The sequence below is a fragment of the Topomyia yanbarensis genome, chromosome 2 (assembly GCF_030247195.1).
Source record: "Topomyia yanbarensis strain Yona2022 chromosome 2, ASM3024719v1, whole genome shotgun sequence".
Taxonomy (NCBI): Eukaryota; Metazoa; Arthropoda; class Insecta; order Diptera; family Culicidae; genus Topomyia; species Topomyia yanbarensis.
In genome coordinates, this window is record NC_080671.1 from 410,770,041 (window position 1) to 410,795,601 (window position 25,561).

Consider the following 25,561-nt stretch of genomic DNA (forward strand, 5'->3'; position numbering starts at 1 on the left):
ACGACTGTTTACCACAATATGGTATTAATGAGCTCTACATAAGAGGTAAAATACCAAAAAAATAACACAGGCATGTTCCACAAATAACTATTTGATAATGAAACGAGTTATTATAATACCTGAATAATAATAAAACATTTTTCAACCTTCCAGTAACAAAATTCACTCTATAGAGGTATTCAATAAGGTATTGATTTGGTATTTGTAAAAATCACTAGAATACATAAATAATACTAAAATAAGGTATTATACCTCATTGAGGTATTAAGCAGGTATTGAAAAATGTTTCTTCAATACCTGCTTAATACCTCAATGAGGTATAATAATCAAGTAATACCAAGTTTGGGTATGAATACCAAAAAATAGTATTCTCGGGTTATTGTCCAGTTATTTTCTCCTGGTCGGGTATTTACCAAACCTAAATATCCGTCCTGTTTGACAGCTAGTGTTCATTGGCAGGTAGGTCTGTTTATTGGTTTGTCTTTGTTGAATGGTACCCGTAGCTGCTTAACCAGCAGCTACTGTTGTCGGTTAGATTTGATTGCAGTAAATGCATTTTCTTCCGCTACTTCCACTAATGATTTTCGATGGTGTCTTGTCCGATTACAGAACCTTCATGTAGGAATCTATCCTCGATGGGTACATAGTGTGGTTTATTATAAAAGCACAGGTTTTTACAATACCAATTCCGTGGAATAAGAGAAGTACTTTTAATCAAAGGAAAATTATATTGTGTGTCAGTGTATACATTAAACTTGAAACCAAAAGTTAAAGCTATTCTTTTGCAACTAAAAGATTTATGGAAAGTTTGGAATATTAGCACAGTTTTCAAATTTTAATGCAATATGAGTTGAGTTTCACTTCATCGAGGCGCTAAATTTTTCTTATCCGCAGAGTTGGCGTAGTCGATGTTGGCCAGATCAAACTGCATCAATATAACAAGATAGGTTGTTAGTGATGCTGCCATCTGCTGGATAAAAATAGTAACTACTAGTTTTAGAATCGTGACTGCATTTACCGTATAGAACAATGTCCAATCAAAATCGAACAGATTGCAGGAAACCTTTGGAGCATGGTGCCATAGCTGTTGGGAAAAGATCCTCAACTCTTTGCGTACATTCCTGTCGTACGTACCGTAGCAGATCACCTTGTGGATCATAACCGATGTTCTTTTGCACTGAAATAACAAAGAGTTTATCCTTACGTTTCGAATATGGACTACCTACCAACCTCCACAAACACCAAACTGGAAAATACTATCAGCTGGACGATAAACGCTATGTAGAACCCATCGTAGGTCATGTTGGACCATGCCATGCGCAGTGTTGCCTCATTCGCACTTATAACGTGCGAGTGGATCACGCCGAATACCGAGAAAACCGTAAATCCAAAAGCGGATGCCAGAGCGAACATGGCCTGGGTGGAGAAGCACCGGTTGAACACTTCGATCGTGTCACACAACTGAGCGTGTATCATGGCAAACTTCCGGACCATTTTGCAGCAACTTTCCGTATCGGTGAGCTTCTGTGGATCCCTTTCGGGAGTTGTCTGAAATGAATCCCTTGTGGAACAGAGCAAGTGTTAGTCAGTAGCATTCGCTTTGTTATGTGCAGTCTAGTTTAAATAATATTCATGAATTTTATTAGTAAATCTTTAATTTAACAGATCCGAATGAGGTAATAAAAGTGGCTTCGAAACAATTAGACAAACTCTTCCATATAACCACGACGCACTCACCCGAATAATTTATTCAGAGCAACGAATCGGCTCCGAATCGCTAGCAGCGACAATATAAAATAAATTCCGCTGGTCTGGTAGCAACACATGGTCCAAAAAGAAGAAAGTATTGCTGGAAACAGAACGAACCACTCAAGCGTCATTGGGAAACTATATCCAAATGAGCTGATGACCATCATTAACAAAATAAACTCAAGGTACCCTAAAGTAATTAATCCGATTCCGTTCCGATGGTCTTTCTGGTAGTTCCACTGGTACCCGAAATAAGTGAAGAGCTAAAATCAATTTTCTCCATTATAAATCCCTATTTCAAAAGAAAAGCAATGTACAAAGAACACTACCTGTTGGTCAACCTTGTTCAGAACCGTCGCACCCCGGAATACCTCGAGGCCATTTACATAGTTCGAGATAATTGTGGTCAGCAGAGAACAAACGGAAACAATCATCGATCCGTACAGGCCGAAGGTTAAAATGGTGGAATCGCTCATCTGCTGCAACTGCACCCGAAAGATCCTGTGCGAAAAGCACAGTGTCGAGCAGCACAGAAATATTCCTAGGATCAACACTAGCTGATCAGTCGGAGTCTGTTCGGCAGATTTATCCTGAAAGTTGATGGTTACAGGCGAAAGTGAGAAAGCTCTGGTGACCAGATAAATTGGACGCGCTGCTTCTAAAAAGTTCCCAACAAAGAACCACTTCATGGCTACGGATTGGTTAGGACTGATTTTACTGAGTACCGGTTGAGGGATACTTTCGGATATTCGTGATGGGTAGCAATTAATCCAAACACTGCCACTTACTACATTTAGAACTTTATCAGAGGTAGCCTAAAGACTGATAGTATTTAGTTTACTTAGATGATTAGCGGTTAGTGCAGCTCAAACAGGAGATACGTGACGCACGGGACCTGGTCAGTGGCGAAGCTTTAGACTGGTCACAAATCACTCGCATCAGTACGCACTTGTTTAGTCTTTCAATAAAACACCACAGCAATTTAAAAAAGGTTTTGTGAATCATTCGTGATCATAAACAGAGGGATTTGCAGCACTCAGTGCCTTCAAAATCCACTTTCGCCCTTTTTTAATTAAATAACGATCAAAGCCGTTGTTCGGCCCGATTTGTCTTCATGTCACTACTCCAAAACCGAGCAGGAGCTTGGCTCAATGTCATCATACCTGATCTGCAAGTCCTGAATGTTTTTAAGAACGTCACATCTTACAATTAAGACATAAATTTCAATCTAATCTCAGCCACCAAAGATATCGGTCACGATTCCCAGTGTTCTTTCTGCGTCTACCCAAGTTAGCGCAAATGGTTACTTTAAAGTTGAACAGAGAATGGGCAAAAATCGAAAACGAAAAAAGCAGTTTTTTTCACGCCATGTGTTAGATCTCCATAAAAATCAATCAGCCTATATACAATGTTATGACAGTACTGCTGATTGATTTTTATGGAGATCTAACACATGGCGTGAAAAAAAATACTGCTTTTTTCGTTTTTGATTTTTGCGTTTTCATTCTCTGTCGAACGTTGATATTGTGTGTATTATCTGAAGACCAAACGAAATCATTACTTTTATTCTTGTGTGGTGATCTCTCAAGATGACTGAAACTCACCAAAAATATGGTTGTTTGCGCCAGCTTTAGGGTTGCATAAGTTCGAGGAAGTGAGACTTCACTGTAGTACAGGACAGTTAGGTATCGCATACCAACTAGGGTTCGTCGCGGTGCGGATGTGGGCGGTAAATGGATTATCCGCACCGCAACCGCAAAAAAATATCAAAACCGCACCGCTTACCGCAACCGCACTTTATTTACCGCACCGCACCGCGCGGTAATGCGGTAAATTTTTTATATTTTTAAAAATAGTGTTGAAAAATTGTTCATTTGTATAACCATATATAATAAAATGTTATTCTTATTTACACGAAATTTAACTTTAAGAGACTCCTCAGAATGTAATGTTTAAGAAAAAATCAACTTTTGCATTTTCTATTAATAAAACTCCGTACATTTAAAATGCAAGCATTATACATTCAAAAACGTTGTACTGCAGTAATAGGAAAACTTTTATTTTAGCAACCCTTCAGTTAATTGAAAAAATGTAATAAAAATGTTATAAGAAATGAAGTATTTTTTTCTTTAAATTGTCATATTTTCAATGTGTTTGACATATGAAAATGAAATAGATTATTTTCGCATTTACGTAGTAAAAACCACCTTCATTCTTAAAGGAATTTCAACAAAAAAAAATTTAAAGTCGAAATACCAGTACTTCTATATAGTAGCGCAAATATTCCAATATAGTGAAATAAAAACATTGTATTTCATCAATAAGAACGACGCCATATTTGATGAAAAAATTGCTCTATACATTACATCTAATCAGGAGTCCGGTCTCAACCGGTACAGAATTATTGGACATTAGAAAAACTGCTAAAACTGTATGATTTGTAACATACAGCAGAAATGTTATTAAAAATAGGGGTTTTATAGACAAAATATCCTAAAACTCTAACTTCCGCATTTTTTCAAGAAACATATGTATTCTCATTCAGAAACTAAGATTGCTCCCTTTAAAAATCTATGAAGTGAAATTTTCTAAAGGCTAGTTCTAGAAAGTTCTAGCATTTAATGTATTTTCCTATAATATTTTCCCAAAGAGCCAATGACAAAAACTTCAATTAAAGTGGACGGGAGTCAAACGATGTGGTATTTAGCAAAAATAGTTTCAAAAAAGCTACAAAATAGTCTTAACCCTCCAGCACACGCGCCGTTATATTTTGTGAAACACCTTCCGAAACTCTCATGAAACCTTCCTTCAGCAACAGCGGCTGCTCATTCGGGGAACCATTCGCGCGAGTGATGGAGGGTTAACTGAAAAATATTAGGACTTAATTTGGTAGAAAACTATCGTAAATTTGAATGGAAGTACGCGAAAAAAAGTTATGTAGCATACTTTTTGAGAAAGAGTCCAATAAAATTGACTGCATTGACTCACATTGAATTTACATAGCAATCAAAGAAGATAGAAATACGATGTTGATGAACGAATGATAGAATAATCATCCTAATTTGGACCCCTCCTTATTTTGGACGATTTCATACATTTGTATCCTTTACTGCCAATTACTCCAAATTCGTTTGGTTTGATGAAGATAATTATATTCTTTGGGTTGTGTTTAAGTCCCAGCATAATTAGTTTATCTCTAATTTCTTTAAATTAATCAAAATTCACAGTTGAAAAATTGATATCGGAAACGATTCATAATTCAACGATTTCCAACAGAAATCGGGAGAAGTGATGCACTTTTAAATTGTATTTAAGAGTAAAAATTTATTGTTTTTAAATGATCTAATAATTTTGTCTCTATTTGGATCTTGCATTTTATGTATTTGAAATGGTTAGTTTGTGAAGTCTTACTTAGAAGTATGAAATAACTAGTATCCAAAATATGTCGTAAAATAATAGCGTCAAAATATTTCGGACACAGCTAGATTTTCTTGGCAGTCTGTTTATCAATTTAGAATAACCAAAATTATCACTTTATCAATTATTTTTTTGCGGTGCGGTTGCGGTAAAACCGCGCGGTAAAAGCTCTTTCCCGCACCGCATCCGCGGGAAAAAGTGTCTTACCGCACCGCAGATTTTGCGGTGCGGATGCGGTAAATACCGCGCGGTTGCGGTAATTACCGCAACCGCGACGAACCCTAATACCAACTACTATAGGCGTTACGGAAGAGTTTGTTGCGTCCAACACTCATACTGCAGTCAGTTTTCTAGAATATTCTCACTTCCTGAGCAGAACATTTGTGTTCATCTAATAATTGTAGCAACCTATATATAGTAGGGTGGAGCATTGTTGTATGGAAAAACGTAATCATAACCTCATCAACCGAGCACAGCACTTTTTTGGTTCCATTTGGGGTCCCAAACAACTGTGCAAAATTTGGAGTCGATTGGATTTGACCCGGCGTAGTGCATTGCGTTTGAAATTTGTATGGAAATTAGTATGGGAAAACCTACTTTTTTGCATTTTTAATTTTACAGACTACAATTCTTCCTGCACTATGCCAACAAATAGATAAAAGTATAGTCCAGGCTATGCTGAACAACTTTACCGAAAGTTGTATGGTGTTAGAATGTCTCTAAACCAAGTTATAGCTGTTCAAAGTTCGATACATCGAATTAAATGCCAAAAATCATTTTTATTGCCAACACTGCGGGTGTACAAATGATATTTCATATAGCATTCCAAAATAACATCATATACTTTAGATTTACCATATTGGTATGTTTTGATGAATTATTCTAAAGCCTTAGCTCAATTTCATGGGCGCAGGTAGTTTCGCAATAGGGCGTAGTGAGGGGAGAGGGGGGGGAGGCTTCAACATATAGAAATTCTAACTGAAATATCTGAAATCTTGTCGAGTTGAAATGTTAATGTATTATTTTAAAACATTTGCACAATGTCCTATGCATAATAATAACGATGAAACGAAACATACTGTATCCCTTTGAATTGACTTGACATTGACTATATCAATTAAAGTAACGTTGTAGACTGAATCAACTGATGTCGAGTTGATATGTCAGAGGAATGCATTGATTATATTTCAGTTTAATACGCACTATGATTTGATAGGATACTCTTTTCGATGTTGTTCGATCACCTGAAGTAAAAATTGCTGTTGAACTGGGGCTCTTGTGGATTGTATAAATGTTGCAAAATAATTCATCTGAACATTCCAATTCAATAAGATTTTAGTTATTTCAGTTGAAATTTCCATATTTAAAAGTCTCCCTCCCTCTCCCCCTCACTACGCCCTATTGCGAAACTACCTATGTCCATGAAATTGAGCTAAGACTTATGATTAATTCATCCAAACATACCAATGTTGTAAATCTAATGTATATGATGTTATTTTGGTATGCTATATGAAATGTCATTGGTACACCCGCAGTGTTGGCAAAAAAAAAATGATTTTTGGCAATTAATTCGATCTATCGAACCTTGAACAGCTACAACTTGTTGTAGAGACATTCTAGCACCATGCATCCTTCGGCAAAGTTGTTCAGCATATCCTGGACTACACTTCTATTTAATTGTTGGTATACTGCAGGAAGAATTGTTGTCTGTAAAATTGAAAATGCAAAAAAGTAGGTTTTCCCATACTAATTACCATACAAATTTCAAACGCAATGCGCTACGCCGGGTCAAATCCAATCGACCCCAAATTTTGCACAGTTGTTTGGGACCCCAAATGGAACCAAAAAAGTGCTGTGCTGAAAAAACGATCATTTTGCCCCACCCTAATATATAGTGCGAATTGCAATCAGAACAGTCAGTCATTATTCATAGTTAAGCAGTATCAATAGTTACTCCTAATAACTTGTAACAAACCTTATCATACTACAAGGTCACAATTATAGAAGAAAATGAATTACATACAGAATAGTGCCACGTTTTATACTGAACAGTTTGGGCTTATAATAACTAGTTCTATTGAATAAACCCACGGAATTTATCTATGTGACCGCGAGTTCTTACTGCACCGTGAACCGAACAGTTTTCCCTCTTCATAAAATCCGACAGAAAAAAAATTTACCACCTGTGATGCCCAAAATAGAAAAAATATAAGTGAAATTTTCCAAAAGTCTATTAAAAATCGAAATGTTTTCAAAAATGGGTGAAAATCTGTGAAATTTGTTTCAAAATGCCAAAAATCTGTCATCTGTAAAAACATTCTGTAACCAAAAATGATTAAATAAATCATTGTATAACGTATTGCATGGGTTTCTTTTTCCGAGCGCCACTCATAATACCATGTCGACAGGTCAGTGGCGTAGCCCGAAATTCTGTTTGGTGGGGGATTTTGATGTAAATGTAAAAATAGTCTCTAAAAAAAGGATTAATATAGAATAGCTTTCACGCCTCCACAGACAACTTTCATTTTAAAAGATGAAGAATATACACTTTGAAAGTGAAATAAATATTCGAAAACTTTTTTTACGATGGTCTGTTGTAGCATGCAAAAAAATCGACTTTTTCTTTATCCGCTTAATTGTTAGTATTGACTCGGTGGCCACGCTGAACTTCTTTTGTTATAAACAGCCATGCATTCTTCGCGCGTATTTGCTATAACACGCGCAGATTTAAATCTATCGGCAACAATTTTCGAAAAACTTACAACGATAAAATTACAGTGTAAACAATACACTCTAAACTGCTTCTACCCAAATTTTCAAGAGAAAATACCCAACGGGTAATTTTTTGCAGCACTTTTTCCGTGATGCAATTTAATGTTGGACACCCTTTAATAGCGTTTTTTTTCTCAAAACCGCGTTTTTTTTCAAATTGGCGACCACGGTAGCTTAAAAACTAATCAACCAATTGATTTGACTGTTTTATGAGAATGCACAAAATGTGAAGCCTATAGATAATTCACAGAAAACCGAATAAAAGAAATTTCTCCCTGTAAAATCTGAGATTTTTCAGTTTTCATTAGGCATTTTTGTTACTATGTTTTAATTGCCGCAAGGTTCTACTGTATCGATTTTGTTGGCTATTTTCGGCAAATTTGAGACTAAGAGAAACGAAAGCAATGAAATTGAAAGACGGATAGGTATTCAAGAGCGAATCAGTTATAAACTTAGAAGTTTATAACTGATTCGCTCTAGAATACCTATCCGTATTTGGCCATCATGGTGGTACCAGTTTATATGGGAATTCGCTGTGTGACTGCATTCTTCATCCTGTAACTCCGGAACCAGAGCTCCAATCCAAATAAAATTCAATAACGATCTATGGCGATGCTGCACCTTTCATTTGAATATAACATTATGGATCACGAGAGGCGACTATGTAGAACGAGTGGAGATAGCGGCCCGGAGTTGGGACCTAATAAAATGGAGAAAAAACAAGAAGGCACGGCAAATCCGTTCGCCAGAGGTGTGTTGGTGAGGTCACCACCACCACCAGCAGCTGAACTCATTCAGCAAAAGCAGGAGGAGGACTAGTAGCAGCAATAGCCAAAGCAGAGCGGGATGAACTAAACCCCACAGAAGCCAAAAGTAGTGACAGCAAAGCACTTGGAGCGCTACAAGTTTGTGGATGCGAGAAACAATGTCCATAAGGACAGTAAAGAGAGGGTAATCAGAATCCGAAAGGAGCTACTGTCTGCCGTTAATGAGTTTGACACGGCAACGCAGAGGGCTGATGTAGTTGAGCGAGCATTGGCGTCGGCTAAGGCTACTTTCTTCCTAGCCCCTCCGAAGGAGGGTAAGGAGAAGCAAGCTGGCGTGGAAAACACGCCAGTTGCTGTGACTCCAAAGAGGACAAAATCCTTGCCAGGAGACCGAAAACTAGGCGGACTCAAAAAGCATACGCTCGAAGATACTGTTGCTGTTGCCGAAGAAAAAACAACACCCAACATGGAGAAAGCTGGAGTACCGTTGTAGGTCGGAAGGAGAAACAAAGAAAACAGCAGAGGAAAAAGAAGGAAGAGCAAAAAAGGGAGCAGAAGAAGGAAGGAAAACCTTCGACTCGTCAGACAGCGCCAAATGGAGATGCACTGATCGTCGAAGCGAACGATACGACGTCCTATGCCGCTAATCTCAAGAAAGTGAGAGAGAGAACCCAGAGCTAAAGGAGTTGGGAGAGAACGTTTTTGGACCAAGGCGCACTCCAAAGGGTGAGACGATCTTCCAGCTGAAGAAGAATCCTTCCGTTAAGAGCTCGACCTACCGCGAGCTCGTTGATAAATCTGAGCTCTGTTGCAGGAAACCGTGGTCGAGTGCAAGGGTCTAGACCAGATAACGACCGTAGAAAAACTGAAGGGTGCACTGATCGAACGGTGCAAACGGGATGTACTGGCGACTACCAGTGGCCGTTGCCAACAAGTAGGCGGAGTCCGGTAAGATGAAAGTCGGATGGTCGGTGTGCTGGCTGAGAGTCACTCCGTGAGTTACCAAGCAGATGCTTCAGGTGCTTGGACATCGGGCATCAGGTCAGGAACTACAAGGGCCCGGACATGTCTGCTCTGCGTAGAAAAGGGGCAACTTTCTAGATACTGCACGAAGCAGCCAAGGTGCATGATTTGCAAACCGGAAAACGGAAATGACCACACGACGGGAGGCTTCAAATGCTCACAAAGGCGAAGGCAGGCCAACGATGATGATGGAGATAACCCAGCTTAATCTCAATCATTGCGACATTGCACAGCAACTGTTGTGGTAGTCGACAACAGAAACGAAGTTCGACGTTGCAATTATTGCAGAGCCGTATCGTGTTCCTCCCGGTAACGGTAACTGGGTGGTGGATAGTGCAGCGATGGCGGCAATCCAAGTAATGTGCAGTTTTTCAGTTCAAGAGGTGGTGGATAACACACACGAAAGTTTCGTGATCGCTAAGACCAACGGTGTTTTGTCTATAGCTGCTATGCGCCCCCAAGATGGATACTAGAGCAGTTGGAGTGTGGTAGCAGGCTAACCAACGTTAGAGCTTGTTGGAAGACTTGGAAAAGCTGAATGTGAGACTGTGCAACGAAGGTTCCGCTACCACATTCCGTAAAGACGGTTGAGAATCCATCATCGACATAACATGCTGCAGACCTTCGCTGATGGATAACGCGAATTGGTGAGTTAGTGAGCAGTACACACATAGTGACCACCAAGCGATCCACTACACCATTGGTTGGCGAAATTACCATGTCGTTATGGTCAGGATCAATGGCAGTGTTACGAAATTTCAAAATCAGTTACCTATTTCTGCTTGCATTTACCGAAACCCACTTTCAGATTCGACGCCTCCCTCATTCATTCACTTTCCAGCTGACTGAAATTTCATGCAGAATCGAATGCTTGGGTGCAGAGGAAATATAAATTCATTCACCAACCATAGCATTCATTTGTTATTATGTGGACAGTTTTAAGGCAGAAGTTAGCATCTTCTACATTTTCGAGCATAAGGGAGTTGCGTAATCTATATTTGGTGCACTTTTGATCAATAATCCCTCTCAGAGCTAGAATAGAAATAAAATTCACTTTGCTTCTGAAACCGAACATGTCCGTACCTGAAAGCGCTGTGTCGGCCGAACGAATGACGATTGAAACGAACCAAAAATTTCATTCATCGCTGCGGCCGTGAATTGAATTTTGTTTTCTTTCAAGTTCAGGCAACGATATCAATTTTTTTAAGCTCTGATCAAGGGTCCTATGACTTCAGTCGAAATGTGCGCCGACAAACACCGCACGTTTATGTAGACGGCGGAAATGCTGGTGACAATCGAGTTTCCAACGACGAGCTCCTTATTGTGGCAAAAGGGCTGAAAACGAAGAAAGCTCACGGATCGGATGATATCCCTAACGTGGCACTGAAGACTGCGATCCTGGCGTTTCCGGGCATGTTCAGGATAGTCCTACAGAAATGCCTGGACTATGGCTACTTCCCGGATAGATGGAAGATCCAGAAGCCGGTGTTGCGGCCAAACCCAAGGAAACCACCAGGAGATCCAGCATCGTATCGGCCGATATGCCTGCTGAATACTCTTGGTAAGCTCCTGGAAAGGGTCATCCACAACAGGCCGACGACCTATGCTGAAAGTGAGAACGGATTATCGCAGAGGCAGTTCGGGTTCCGGAAAAGGATATCGACGGTGGACGTCATCCGCACAGTCATCGCGAGCGTGGAGAAAGCATTGAAGCAAAAGAGAAGGGTCAATCGCTACTGCGCCGTGATAACGATAGACGTGAGGAACGCGTTCAACAGTGCTAGCTAGGGGGTTATCGCCGTAGCGTTGCACAGAATGCGGCTTCCGGAATATCTATGTAAGGTTCTGAAAAGTTACTTACAGAACCGAGTACTGGTTTACGAAACGAACATGGGGCAGAAGTTGATCAGGATCACGGCGGGAGTACCTCAAGGCTCCATACTCGGCCCAACGCTTTGGAATATAATGTACAACGGAGTGTTAACACTGGAACATCCCAAGGGAGTTAAGATCGCGGGCTTTGCATATGATGTTGTCCGGACGATAGCCGACGAGACCCATGAGGAGTTGGAGATGTTGACGGCTGAGACAACCCAACAAACAACGAAAGCTGAACAAGCCTTATATCGGAGAGAATAAGCTGAACAAGAACCGTTTAAGCCATTATCTAGCTAAATTGTTTGTTGGGAATGGGCATTGTGGAAACCTGAACGGCTGACGTTAAATTGCAGCTGGCTCACCAAAAGACCGACTGTAATAAAATGGTCAGCAATTGTAAAAAATCCAGCGTGTCGAGATCGGGGGAAATGCATTCCACGTGGGTGTGATGGTCGACGATCGGTTAAATTACAACAGCCATGTCGACTATGTATGTGAGAAGACTGCGAGGACAACTAAAGCATTGGCAAGGATCATGCCGAATCACGGAAGAGCAGGAGGCAGCACTAGACACCTGGTGTCCTGGCGGTTGTCTCATCCTCAATACTGAGGTATGGCGTACCGGCCTGGGCTGCTGCACTGAACTCAAAGCGGAACCGGACGAAGTTGACTAGCACGCACGCTTAATAGCTGTTCGTGTCGCGAGTGCGTACGATATCGTCGGCGGCGGTATGGGTAATTGCCGGGATGAGTGGAGAAATGCACGTAATGCAAGGAGACTGGTCCGAGCGGACTCGTTAGCTAAGTGGCAGCAGGAGTGGGACAACGCGGAAGGAAGGAAGGTGGACTCACCGACTCATCCCAAATATGTCTGCTAGGGTACATAGGAAGCATGGAGAGGTGAACTTCCATTTGATGCAGTTCTTGTCCGGACACAGATGCTTCCGGAAGTACCTACATAGATTTGCACACGCTTCGTCGAAGAGATGTGCGATGACGAGCAAACCTGGGACGACCTGTCAAAAGAGTGGTTACGAGTATACAGAGGAAGTGGCGAAGGGACCAACAAAGTAGCGCCATAGCGGTTTCGAGAGAAATTCCGCCACCGGGGAACTCTCCGATCGTGTAGACTAGGTTCACCGCCGGAGACCAGTTGCGAATCGGACGTCAGGCTTCACCGGAATCGCCGGAGCGACCTCGACACCTACCGGGTAGCTCGTGAGTAGGCTAGATCCACCGCCGGGGATTAGACCAAGTACACCGCGTCGAATAGCTAGCAGTGGGTCGTTGGGGCGCCAGTGAACCCAAAGCTATGCTTCACCCAGAATCGTTGGATGGACCTCAGCACCTACTGGCTGGCACGTTGAGTAGGCTATGTCCACTGCCGGGAACTAGATCGAGTAAATCAGGACGAAGCGCGGAACTAAATGGCTCAAAGAACATCGGTGTCGGGAGAACCTCTCTCGCCGGGGGATCTTCTCCATCGTAGTAGGCTAGATCCATCGTCGGGGACTAGATCGAGTAATTCGCGAACAAGATTTTAGTAAAGTCGGAAACTGAATGGCTCATCGAGGCAAAATGAAACGAGGGCGGAACCAACGAGCGTAATGGAATTGCGGTGCTAAATGGCACCGGACAGGGAGCCAAAGGACTCAACAAGTTGTGGTGCTAAAACCAAAGAAGAGTCGGTATCGGGAGAACTTCCTTCATCGGGGAACTCTCCGCCGGCGTAAGCTAGATTCACCACTGGGGACTGGACTGAGTAGACGAAGCACCACCAGTCGCGGGTCGTCGGAGCACCAGCGAACCGGACGCTCCACCGGAACCGCCAAACTGACCTCGACACCTGGTTGGTTGACTCGGTTACGGGAGAACTTTTTTCGCTGGCGAATTCTCCGTCGGAGTTGGCTAGGTTCATCGTCGGGGACTAGACCGAGTAGTTCGTAAAACAAGTCGGGAGCTTAACGAGTAAGTGGTGCTGAATGGTACGAGAAGGGAGTTGTGGTGCTAAATGGCGCAAGGGAGCTGAAGAGCTCGGTAAATTAGACAATCTGAAGTTTTTATCCGTAGGGGAAGAGTACTAAGTCTCGACCCACAGCTAGCTTTTCGACTGCCATTCAGAAACTGTCAGTCTGTGTGTATAGTGGAGAATTGGTTGCGTGTCGCAGAGTGGTGCTGTAACCCTAATGAAGGAACTAACTACTAAGTAGTTGAAAACTACTTCCAAATTGTGACATGTTGTGGCATACGGGGGTGGGGGAGTAAGCTACAACGTTATGAAACGTGTTTTACTGAAGGATTTTTTTTAAAGAATTTGTTACGTAATACGGGAGGGGGGATGAAGAAATTTGGGATAATTTGTTACATGGGCAATTTTTGTGTGGCGTAATTTATGGATGGTCCCTAAGGTAGTGCCGGGGAGGAATCAGATTCTGGGCGAGAGCAGTGGGTTTTAGTGAGTCGGGTGGCAGCTAAAATCCATTCCCTGAGACGTTGGGGTTTTGTACATTTTTTCCTGGTTTTTTTTTTAAATTTTTCTGCCCTTAAAAACACTGACATACAGACATTTTTCGATCTCGACAAACTGAGTCGATTGATATAAGAGACCGACCCTCCGGGTTTCGGAAAAAGTTTTCGAAGTTTCAGGAAATCCTGCACATTCCTTTTGTAAGACATATTAAACCGATTGTTTCCGTGGTGAGGTTATGAAATAATGATCAAGCCCTAAATCAGCATTAAGAAGTATCATGGACAAAGGTAATTTAACCGCGCACCATGTTTGTTCGGAGCAAAATAATAGTGACATCAATGTCCTAGTGGACGCCAGTCTCTCCTATCCCTATTAGTTTAAACCATAAAAACTTACCCAATCAGTTTATTCAGAACGCTGAATCTCTTCCGAATAGCCACAAGCGTCAATACGAAATAGATTCCGCTGGTCTGGTAGCAACTCATGATCCAGAAAGAAGTAAGCATTGTTGGAATTAGAACAAGCCAGCCGATCTTCGATGGAAACCCATATCCAAACGTGCTGATGGCAAGCATTACCGAAAAGAACTCAAGGTATCCAATCGTTATTAATCCGACTCCATTCCGATGGTCCTTCTGGTAGTTCCAGCGATAACCGAAATTAGCAAAGAGCTAAAATTTTTCCTCGATGTTAATTTGCACGAAACTAAAACACTGTCAAAATATTTACCTGTTGATCAACTTTGTTCAGAATCGATGCACCCCGGAAGACCTCAAGGCCATTTGCGTAATTCGAGATGATGGCGGCCATTAGCGAGCCAACGAAAGCAGACATCGACCCGAACATACCGGCATTGAAAATGTGGGAATCGCTAAATCTCTCCAGCTGCGCCCGAAAGGCACCATACGAAAAGTAAAGCGCTAAGCAACACATACATAATCCACGAATTAGTACCAGCTGATCGGCCGTTGTCTGTTCGGCCGTTTCATCCTGGAAGTTGATAGTTACAGAGGAGAGTGAGAATGCTCTGCTGACCAGATAGATTGGGTGCAATGCTTGGAAAAAGCTACCAACGTAAAACCACTTCATGGCGGCGGTTTGATTAGGACTGATACTATTGAACCGGGATAGGGGGCTAATTACGGTTATTTGTGGTGGGTGGCAATCACTTTAAAAGCCTTCACATTACTGCATTTCGAACTGGATTAGTATCAGCATATAGGTTGCCAGTTCACCGCCAGCCTAAAGGTAGAATAATTATCGAAAATTGAGTCAGCCCAATCGAATAGTGTTTCCCTAAATTTACCTGGATAATTAGAGATGGGTGCAGTTCGAACAGGAAGAACGTGACGGACGGAGCTCGGTTATCGATTTGCTCCGAAAGCTGTTGAAGCCTCGTGATAATGCGTCGATTGTGAGGCTGGTTGAGATGACGATGGACAGCACCCACAAAGGTGCTCGTTTGCTGGCGCAGTCTAGTGGCAAAGGTGACCGTTTGGAACACGAATATATTGAAGTAACCGGACCAGCTCAGGTACAGCAGCGAGTTGGACGTTTCCGATGGTGTCGCTCGGTTCAGCAGAATTCGCATGCAGGCGTAGCAGGATGTGACGTGCAGGAAGAAGGTATTGATGAAATTGAAGAAGAGCTATAGGCGAGAAATTTCCAAACGTAAATAGTGGAACTAATCAAATGAAAATACTTACTGGAGCGCACAACACGACGTTGATGATCTCCGTCACATCACAGAGCTTATCGTACAGTCTGGCCAGCTGCATCACCAAGTCTTCCTTCTGTCTCCCGTTGCCTCCTTCAGGTCCCAGCATCTCGCGAATGTATCGGTTCATCAGTTCCATTCGGCTGTGGGTAGCGAAAATCATCATATTCAGTCCGGCGTGCTGTAGCGTGTAGGCAAAGCAGGTCGCGTTAAAGGTGCTCAGAAATAGTAGAGCTTCCCAGAGAAAGTTTCGATCACGTAACATAAACGTAATTGCAAAAATTATCGCCAATGCAGTAAGGCACAGCAAAACATAGCCAGTGGTTCGGAAGTGATGATAGCGATGATCACGAGGGTATCCAAGTCGGTTGAACTGTAACAAAACTACGTTAACTATCAAACTTCTCAAAATTTAAGGGTCAACTCACTTCCTCATCAAACTCGTTTAAAAGCTGCAGCAGAACCTCAAACCGTCGATGAAGAAGCATCAAATAGAACGGCAACACCGTCAGTAACACTATCATGAAGAAAATCGTAAATCCCATGCCGTACATCACCGCCTGCAAATCGGACTCAACCAGCGGCTGCCAGCGGTCGTTCACCAGTCCATCCACCGTTCCGTAGACCCTGAGGGTCGTAAAAATTGCCAACAGTAGCCAATCACCAAGTGTTATCTCGATCCGACAGCTCACTCGATCGACGACGGTGTAGATCATAACACCAAACAGTTTCAGCACCACCTGGAGCTGACTCAAACTTTCCAAATTGTTGCGAACAGGGAACCACCAGGCAAGGGACCGGCCCCGAATGGCCGGCAGGAAATTCATGCCAGCTGCTGTTTGCTGCCAGTTGGTGATAAATTATCCGCTAGATAATTTATCACGGACACACTACTGGCTGCGGGCGGTGCTGGTGTCGTTTTGCTGCCGGATTGTTGAAGTTTGAAAAATGGAAATGCCGTTTGCTAGGAAATTTGAGGCAGCTTGTGGTTTTCATTTATAATTATCGGCAACCCGCACCCGGTTTGTGCAGGTGAAGGTGGCTTAAATCACTTACCCAACAATTGATGATTAATGGCTTTTAATTATTTATTTATTTGGCTTTAAATGTTACAACGTTAGGGGTTCAATTATTTTGAAATTAAAATGGATATCGGGAAAACCCGGAAAATCGAGCAATTAATTAAATGTCGTTTATCACCCGTCCGATCTGTGAGAGGTAATGAAATAACTCAGTGGTGCTCAAATGTTGTTTTCAATGACATATCAGGACAAGCAGTTTCAGTTCGAGAGCAATGCTAAAAGAAAGAATAAGTACAGAGGAAGTACAACAAATGTCAAACGAAAGTAAAGGGGAAGCTATCAAAAGCGAAAGCAGAACAAAAAGTGATTGCGAAAGCAGTGTGAAAGCAACGCGAAACTAAAGTGAAGCAAAGCGAAATCCATTTTCTATTCATTTCGTTTATTTGATAGGCACAAATGCGTTAGCTTGGCGGTGCCGAATTCTTTTGTTTTTACATTTTGAATATCTTAAAACTAGGAGGTTACAATGTTGAAATATTTTTTTTATAAAAGAGAAAAAATTTACAGCTATCTTAAGACTAGAAAAAAAATTCTATATATAAGAGAGGGGGCAAAAGATTTTTTTTTATGAAAAATTTAAAACAAGGAATTCAATAGTAATAGTTTTTTAGGAAATATTTACAGTTATCTTAAAACTAACAATATAGTTTGGTACACAAAAGGGGGAACAAATATTTATGAAAAATTTCACAGATGTTTCAAAACTAGGGATACAATTCTATTTATAAGATGGGGGACAATAGTTAAATCCAAAACAGTTACTTGTGGGTCTTGTTAGTGTACTTGAACGTAGAATTGTACATAAAGTGAAACACAAAGTAGAGAGAAAACATAGTATTAGACAATACAAGCCGGTAAACTTGTGTGCGAACTTGTACGAATACTTAGGAAACTTGAAACGTAAATATGAAACGCAACCATTTCAGACGCCTAATTGAAACGCAAGAATGAAACGCAGACTTAAAACGCAAGTTCGTTGCTTCGATTTTTTTCGGTTTTTGTTTCCATTTTTGGTTTTTTCGTTTTTGGGTTTTTTGGATTTTTGATTTTTTTTTGTGTTTTCGTATTCCGGTTTTTTAGTTTCCTTTTTTGGCTTTTTCGTTTTTTTTCTTTTCTATTTTGTATTCTTGTTGTTTATCGTTTTTTAGTTTTTTGCTTTTTTTTTGTTTTTTTTTGCTTCTTCGTAATTTGTTTTTTATCTTTCGTTCTTTTGTCTTTTGGTTTTTCGATTTTTGGTTATTTGGTTTTTTGGGTTTTTAGTTTTTTGGTCTTTTCGTTTTTTGATTTTTTCGTTATTTTTTTTTTTTTGCTTTTACGTGTTTCCTTTTTTATTTATTTTTTTGGTTCATTTCATTTTTTGTTCGTTTTTGTTTTCTCGTATTTTTTTTGTTATTTCGTTTTATTAGTTTTTCGGTTTATTATTCTTTTTCTTTTTTTCGCTTCTTTGTTTTTTTGTTATTTGGTTATTTTGTTATTTTTTGCTTGTTTTTGTTTAATCGTTCTTCCCTTTTTTGGTTTTTTGTTCACTGTTTTTTTTTGTTTTTTTGGTATTTCTGTTTTTTTTGGTATTTCAGTTTTCGGTTACTTGGTTCTTTGGTTCCTTGGTTCCTTGGTTCTTTGGTTCTTTGGTTTTTTTGGTTCTTTGGTTCTTTGGTTCTTTGGTTCTTTGGTTCTTTGGTTCTTTGGTTCTTTGGTTCTTTGGTTCTTTGATTCTTTGTTTCTTTGTTTCTTTGATTCTTTGATTCTTTGATTCTTTGATTCTTTGATTCTTTGATTCTTTGATTCTTTGATTCTTTGATTCTTTGATTCTTTGATTCTTTGATTCTTTGATTCTTTGATTCTTTGATTCTTTGATTCTTTGATTCTTTGATTCTTTGATTCTTTGATTCTTTGATTCTTTGATTCTTTGATTCTTTGATTCTTTGATTCTTTGATTCTTTGATTCTTTGATTCTTTGGTTCTTTGGTTCTTTGGTTCTTTGGTTCTTTGGTTCTTTGGTTTTTTGGTTCTTTGGTTCTTTGGTTCTTTGGTTCTTTGGTTCTTTGGTTCTTTGGTTCTTTGGTTCTTTGGTTCTTTGGTTCTTTGGTTCTTTGGTTCTTTAGTTCTTTGATTCTTTGTTTCTTTGATTCTTTGATTCTTTGATTCTTTGATTCTTTGATTCTTTGATTCTTTGATTCTTTGATTCTTTGATTCTTTGATTCTTTGATTCTTTGATTCTTTGATTCTTTGATTCTTTGATTCTTTGATTCTTTGATTCTTTGATTCTTTGATTCTTTGATTCTTTGATTCTTTGATTCTTTGATTCTTTGATTCTTTGATTCTTTGATTCTTTGATTCTTTGATTCTTTGGTTCTTTGGTTCTTTGGTTCTTTGGTTCTTTGGTTCTTTGGTTCTTTGGTTCTTTGGTTTTTTGGTTCTTTGGTTCTTTGGTTCTTTGGTTCTTTGGTTCTTTGGTTCTTTGGCTCTTTGGTTCTTTGGTTCTTTGGTTTTTTGGTTTTTTGGTTTTTTGGTTTTTTGGTTTTTTGGTTTTTTGGTTTTTTGGTTTTTTGGTTTTTTGGTTTTTTGGTTTTTTAGTTTTTTGGTTTTTTGGTTTTTTGGTTTTTTGGTTTTTTGGTTTTTTGGTTTTTTGGTTTTTTGGTTTTTTGGTTTTTTGGTTTTTTGGTTTTTTGGTTTTTTGGTTTTTTGGTTTTTTGGTTTTTCGGTTCTTTGGTTCTTTGGTTCTTTGGATCTTTGGTTCTTTGTTTCTTTGGTTCTTTGGTTCTTTGGTTCTTTGGTTTTTTGGTTCTTTGTCTCTTTGGTTCTTTGGTTTTTTGGTTCTTTAGTTCTTTAATTCTTTGGTACTTTGGTTCTTTGGCTTTTCGATTATTTTTTGTGTTTTGGTTTTTTGATGTTTTGGTTTTTTTGTATTTTCGCTATTTGTTTTTTTTTTTGTTTTTTATTTTATTGTTATTTCGTTTTTTAGTTTTATTGTTTTTTCACGTTTGTATTTTCGTTTTTTGCTATTTTTGTATCTTCGTTTTTTCCGTTCCTTTTTTTTCATTTTTTGTTTTTTTTTATAGTTTTTTCGTTTTCACGTTTTTTGGTTTTTTGTTATTTTGTTTCTTTAGTTTTTCATTTTTACGTTCTTACATTTTTCACGTCATTACGACTTTAACGATTTTTTACGCTTCTACGTTTTTTACGTTTTTAAAGTCTTAGGTTTTTTTAATTTTTTTACTTTTTTTACGTTTTTTACGTTTTTAACGTTTTTTACGTTTTTTACGTTTTTTACGTTTTTTACGTTTTTTACGTTTTTTACGTTTTTTTACGTTTTTGACGTTTTTTACGTTTTCACATTTTTTACGTTTTTTACGTCTTACGTTTTTTATATATTTGACTTTTTTGTTTTTGTCTTTTACGTTTTTTGTTATTTTGTTTCATCAGTTTTTCGTTTTTTACGATTAAACGTTTTTTTAAGTTTCAACGTTTTTGGTGTTTTTTACGTAGAAGTTTGTGACGTTTTTAACGTTTTTAACGATATTAACGTTTTTGACTTTCATGACGTTCTTCAAATTTTTGATGTTTTTAAAGTTTTTTCGTTTTTCGTTCTTCGTTCTTTGTTCTTCGTTTTTCGTTCTTCGTTCTTCGTTCTTCGTTCTTCGTTCTTCGTTCTTCGTTCTTCGTTCTTCGTTCTTCGTTCTTCGTTCTTCGTTCTTCGTTCTTCGTTCTTCGTTCTTCGTTCTTCGTTCTTCGTTCTTCGTTCTTCGTTCTTCGTTCTTCGTTCTTCGTTCTTCGTTCTTCGTTCTTCGTTCTTCGTTCTTCGTTCTTCGTTCTTCGTTCTTCGTTCTTCGTTCTTCGTTCTTCGTTCTTCGTTCTTCGTTCTTCGTTCTTCGTTCTTCGTTCTTCGTTCTTCGTTCTTCGTTCTTCGTTCTTCGTTCTTCGTTCTTCGTTCTTCGTTCTTCGTTCTTCGTTCTTCGTTCTTCGTTCTTCGTTCTTCGTTCTTCGTTCTTCGTTCTTCGTTCTTCGTTCTTCGTTCTTCGTTCTTCGTTCTTCGTTCTTCGTTCTTCGTTCTTCGTTCTTCGTTCTTCGTTCTTCGTTCTTCGTTCTTCGTTCTTCGTTCTTCGTTCTTCGTTCTTCGTTCTTCGTTCTTCGTTCTTCGTTCTTCGTTCTTCGTTCTTCGTTCTTCGTTCTTCGTTCTTCGTTCTTCGTTCTTCGTTCTTCGTTCTTCGTTCTTCGTTCTTCGTTCTTCGTTCTTCGTTCTTCGTTCTTCGTTCTTCGTTCTTCGTTCTTCGTTCTTCGTTCTTCGTTCTTCGTCCTTCGTTCTTCGTTCTTCATTCTTCATTCTTCGTTCTTCGTTCTTCGTTCTTCGTTCTTCGTTCTTCGTTCTTCGTTCTTCGTTCTTCGTTCTTCGTTCTTCGTTCTTCGTTCTTCGTTCTTCGTTCTTCGTTCTTCGTTGTTCGTTTTTCGTTTTTCATTTTTCATTTTTCATTTTTCGTTTTTCGTTTTTCGTTTTTGTTTTTCGTTTTTCGTTTTTTGTTTTATGTTTCGGGATAAAGGGAAAAAGGGTAAAAGGGCATAAGGAAAAAGGCTAAAAGGGATAAAGGGAAAAGGAAAAAAGGACAAAAGAGAAAAAAGAGGAAAGGAAAAAAAGGGAAAAAAGGAAAAAATGGAAAAAGGGACAAAGGGAAAAGGGAAAAAGGGAAAAAGGGAAAAAGGGAAAAAGGGAAAAAGGGAAAAAGGGAAAAAGGGAAAAAGGGAAAAAGGGAAAAAGGGAAAAAGGGAAAAAGGGAAAAAGGGAAAAAGGGAAAAAGGGAAAAAGGGGAAAAATGTTTTTAACGTTTTTACCGTTTTTTACGCCTATTACGCCTTTTAAGTTTTTTACGTTTTTTTAAGTTTTTTAAGTTTTTACGTTTTTTACGTTTTTCACGTTTTTTACGTTTCTTTACGTTTTTTACGTTTTTTACGTTTTATACGTTTTGTACGTTTTTTACGTTTTTTATGTTTTTTACGTTTTTTACGTTTTTTACGTTTTTTACGTTTTTTACGTTTTTTACGTTTTTTACGTTTTTTACGTTTTTTACGTTTTTTACGTTTTTTACGTTTTTTACGTTTTTTACGTTTTTTACGTTTTTTCGTTTTTTACGTTTTTTACGTTTTTGATGTTTTTGACGTTTTTTACGGTTTTTTACGTTTTTTACGTTTTTTACGTTTTTTACATTGCGGGAAAAGGGAAAAATAGAAAAAAGGAAAAATGAAAAAAGGGAAAAATGAAAACAAGGAAAAAAGGAAAAAAGAAAAAAAGAGAAAAAGGGAAAAGGAAAAAGGGAAAAGGGAAAAGGGAAAAGGGAAAAGGGAAAAGGGAAAAGGGAAAAGGGAAAAGGGAAAAGGGAAAAGGGAAAAGGGAAAAGGGAAAAGGGAAAAGGGAAAAGGGAAAAGGGAAAAGGGAAAAGGGAAAAGGGAAAAGGGAAAAGGGAAAAGGGAAAAGGGAAAAGGGAAAAGGGAAAAGGGAAAAGGGAAAAGGGAAAAGGGAAAAGGGAAAAGGGAAAAGGGAAAAGGGAAAAGGGAAAAGGGAAAAGATAAAAGGGAAAAGGGAAAAGGGAAAAGGGAAAAGGGAAAAGGGAAAAGGGAAAAGGGAAAAGGGAAAAGGGAAAAGGGAAAAGGGAAAAGGGAAAAGGGAAAAGGGAAAAGGGAAAAGGGAAAAGGGAAAAAGAGAAAAAGAGAAAAAGAGAAAAAGGGAAAAAGGGAAAAAGGTAAAAAGGGAAAAAGAGAAAAAGGGAAATAGAGAAAAAGAGAAAAAGGGATAAAATGGAAAGGAAAAAGGGGAAAAGTAAAAAAGGGAAAAGAGGGAAAAGGGGAAGACGGAAAAAGGGAAAAAGAAAAAAAGAGAAAAAGAAATAAAAGGTAAAGGAAAAAGGGGAAAAGGAAAAAAGGGAAAAGGGAAAAGGGAAAAAGGGAAAAATGGAAAAGGGAAAAAGGGAAAAAGAGAAAAAGGGAAAAAGGGAAAAAGGGAAAAAGGTAAAAAGGGAAAAAGAGAAAAAGGGAAAAAGAAAAAAAGAGGAAAAGGGGATAAAAGGGAAAGGAAAAAGGGGAAAAGGAAAAAAGTGAAAAAGAGGGAAAAGGGGAAGAGGGGAAAATGGGAAAAGGGGAAAAAGAGAAAAAGGGAAAAAAGGGAAAAGGGAAAAAGAGAAAAAGGGAAACCGGGAAAAAGGGAAAATAAACGAAAAAACCAAAAGAAAAAATGAAACGAAAAAAACAAATTGCGAAAAGGAAAAAGAAAAAAGTAACATACCAAGAAAACGAAAAATATAAAGCTACATATGAAAAATCAAAAAAATAACGAGGAAACAAAAAATAAAACAAAAGACGGTGAAATAGCAAAAAATGAAAAAGAAAGGAAAACAAATATAGAAATAAATAATAAAATTATGGAACCAATAAAACGAAAAGCTTACACAGGAATAAAAAAAACGTGAAAAAAACAAGAAACGTAAAAAGAAAACGAAAATAAAAAAAACACGAAAAATTTGATTCTTTGATTCTTTGATTCTTTGATTCTTTGATTCTTTGATTCTTTGATTCTTTGATTCTTTGATTCTTTGATTCTTTGATTCTTTGATTCTTTGATTCTTTGATTCTTTGATTCTTTGATTCTTTGATTCTTTGATTCTTTGATTCTTTGATTCTTTGATTCTTTGATTCTTTGATTCTTTGATTCTTTGATTCTTTGATTCTTTGATTCTTTGATTCTTTGATTCTTTGATTCTTTGATTCTTTGATTCTTTGATTCTTTGATTCTTTGATTCTTTGGTTCTTTGGTTCTTTGGTTCTTTGGTTCTTTGGTTCTTTGGTTTTTTGGTTCTTTGGTTCTTTGGTTCTTTGGTTCTTTGGTTCTTTGGTTCTTTGGTTCTTTGGTTCTTTGGTTCTTTGGTTCTTTGGTTCTTTGGTTCTTTGGTTCTTTGGTTCTTTGATTCTTTGTTTCTTTGATTCTTTGATTCTTTGATTCTTTGATTCTTTGATTCTTTGATTCTTTGATTCTTTGATTCTTTGATTCTTTGATTCTTTGATTCTTTGATTCTTTGATTCTTTGATTCTTTGATTCTTTGATTCTTTGATTCTTTGATTCTTTGATTCTTTGATTCTTTGATTCTTTGATTCTTTGATTCTTTGATTCTTTGATTCTTTGATTCTTTGATTCTTTGATTCTTTGATTCTTTGATTCTTTGATTCTTTGATTCTTTGGTTCTTTGGTTCTTTGGTTCTTTGGTTCTTTGGTTCTTTGGTTTTTTGGTTCTTTGGTTTTTTGGTTCTTTGGTTCTTTGGTTCTTTGGTTCTTTGGTTCTTTGGTTCTTTGGCTCTTTGGTTCTTTGGTTCTTTGGTTTTTTGGTTTTTTGGTTTTTTGGTTTTTTGGTTTTTTGGTTTTTTAGTTTTTTGGTTTTTTGGTTTTTTGGTTTTTTGGTTTTTTGGTTTTTTGGTTTTTTGGTTTTTTGGTTTTTCGGTTCTTTGGTTCTTTGGTTCTTTGGATCTTTGGTTCTTTGTTTCTTTGGTTCTTTGGTTCTTTGGTTCTTTGGTTTTTTGGTTCTTTGTCTCTTTGGTTCTTTGGTTTTTTGGTTCTTTAGTTCTTTAATTCTTTGGTACTTTGGTTCTTTGGCTTTTCGATTATTTTTTGTGTTTTGGTTTTTTGATGTTTTGGTTTTTTTGTATTTTCGCTATTTGTTTTTTTTTTGTTTTTTATTTTGTTATTTCGTTTTTTTGTTATTTCGTTTTTTAGTTTTATTGTTTTTTCACGTTTGTATTTTCGTTTTTTGCTATTTTTGTATCTTCGTTTTTTCCGTTCCTTTTTTTTCATTTTTTGTTTTTTTTTATAGTTTTTTCGTTTTCACGTTTTTTGGTTTTTTGTTATTTTGTTTCTTTAGTTTTTCATTTTTACGTTCTTACATTTTTCACGTCATTACGACTTTAACGATTTTTTACGCTTCTACGTTTTTTACGTTTTTAAAGTCTTAGGTTTTTTTAATTTTTTTACTTTTTTTACGTTTTTTACGTTTTTAACGTTTTTTACGTTTTTTACGTTTTTTACGTTTTTTACGTTTTTTACGTTTTTTACGTTTTTTTACGTTTTTGACGTTTTTTACGTTTTTTACGTCTTACGTTTTTTATATATTTGACTTTTTTGTTTTTGTCTTTTACGTTTTTTGTTATTTTGTTTCATCAGTTTTTCGTTTTTTACGATTAAACGTTTTTTTAAGTTTCAACGTTTTTGGTGTTTTTTACGTAGAAGTTTGTGACGTTTTTAACGTTTTTAACGATATTAACGTTTTTGACTTTCATGACGTTCTTCAAATTTTTGATGTTTTTAAAGTTTTTTCGTTTTTCGTTCTTCGTTCTTTGTTCTTCGTTTTTCGTTCTTCGTTCTTCGTTCTTCGTTCTTCGTTCTTCGTTCTTCGTTCTTCGTTCTTCGTTCTTCGTTCTTCGTTCTTCGTTCTTCGTTCTTCGTTCTTCGTTCTTCGTTCTTCGTTCTTCGTTCTTCGTTCTTCGTTCTTCGTTCTTCGTTCTTCGTTCTTCGTTCTTCGTTCTTCGTTCTTCGTTCTTCGTTCTTCGTTCTTCGTTCTTCGTTCTTCGTTCTTCGTTCTTCGTTCTTCGTTCTTCGTTCTTCGTTCTTCGTTCTTCGTTCTTCGTTCTTCGTTCTTCGTTCTTCGTTCTTCGTTCT

At 38.2% G+C, this 25,561-nt stretch overlaps 2 protein-coding genes across 2 annotated transcripts; both read right to left on the reverse strand.

The window, feature by feature from the left end:
* Window positions 1-862: 862 nt before the first annotated feature.
* Window positions 863-15,188, reverse strand: LOC131680888 (uncharacterized). Its single transcript, XM_058961604.1, has 5 exons — window positions 14,806-15,188; window positions 2,079-2,339; window positions 1,231-1,548; window positions 1,019-1,177; window positions 863-967 (listed from the first exon to the last, which is right to left on the reverse strand). The coding sequence occupies exons 1-5, from the start codon at window positions 15,163-15,165 to the stop codon at window positions 863-865; spliced, it is 1,203 nt and encodes a 400-aa protein (XP_058817587.1). The 5' UTR covers window positions 15,166-15,188.
* A 73-nt stretch (window positions 15,189-15,261) lies between these two features.
* LOC131680889 (uncharacterized) lies at window positions 15,262-16,620 on the reverse strand. The gene is made up of 4 exons (XM_058961605.1): window positions 16,222-16,620; window positions 15,783-16,166; window positions 15,383-15,724; window positions 15,262-15,318 (listed from the first exon to the last, which is right to left on the reverse strand). The coding sequence occupies exons 1-4, from the start codon at window positions 16,618-16,620 to the stop codon at window positions 15,262-15,264; spliced, it is 1,182 nt and encodes a 393-aa protein (XP_058817588.1).
* Window positions 16,621-25,561: the final 8,941 nt, after the last annotated feature.

What these genes read in the sequence shown, in the direction of transcription:
- LOC131680889 (XM_058961605.1), bottom strand. Translation starts at nt 16,620, where the DNA reads ATGAATTTCCTGCCGGCCATTCGGGGCCGGTCCCTTGCCTGGTGGTTC. An exon ending in TAAACGAGTTTGATGAGGAA is followed by an intron (nt 16,167 to 16,221) that starts GTGAGTTGACCC and finishes GTTTTGTTACAG; the next exon opens with TTCAACCGACTTGGATACCC. An exon ending in ACGTCGTGTTGTGCGCTCCA is followed by an intron (nt 15,725 to 15,782) that starts GTAAGTATTTTC and finishes TCTCGCCTATAG; the next exon opens with CTCTTCTTCAATTTCATCAA.
- LOC131680888 (XM_058961604.1), bottom strand. Translation starts at nt 15,165, where the DNA reads ATGAAGTGGTTTTACGTTGGTAGCTTTTTCCAAGCATTGCACCCAATC. An exon ending in TGAACAAGGTTGACCAACAG is followed by an intron (nt 1,549 to 2,078) that starts GTAGTGTTCTTT and finishes GATTCATTTCAG; the next exon opens with ACAACTCCCGAAAGGGATCC. An exon ending in ATTGGACATTGTTCTATACG is followed by an intron (nt 968 to 1,018) that starts GTAAATGCAGTC and finishes TTTATCCAGCAG; the next exon opens with ATGGCAGCATCACTAACAAC.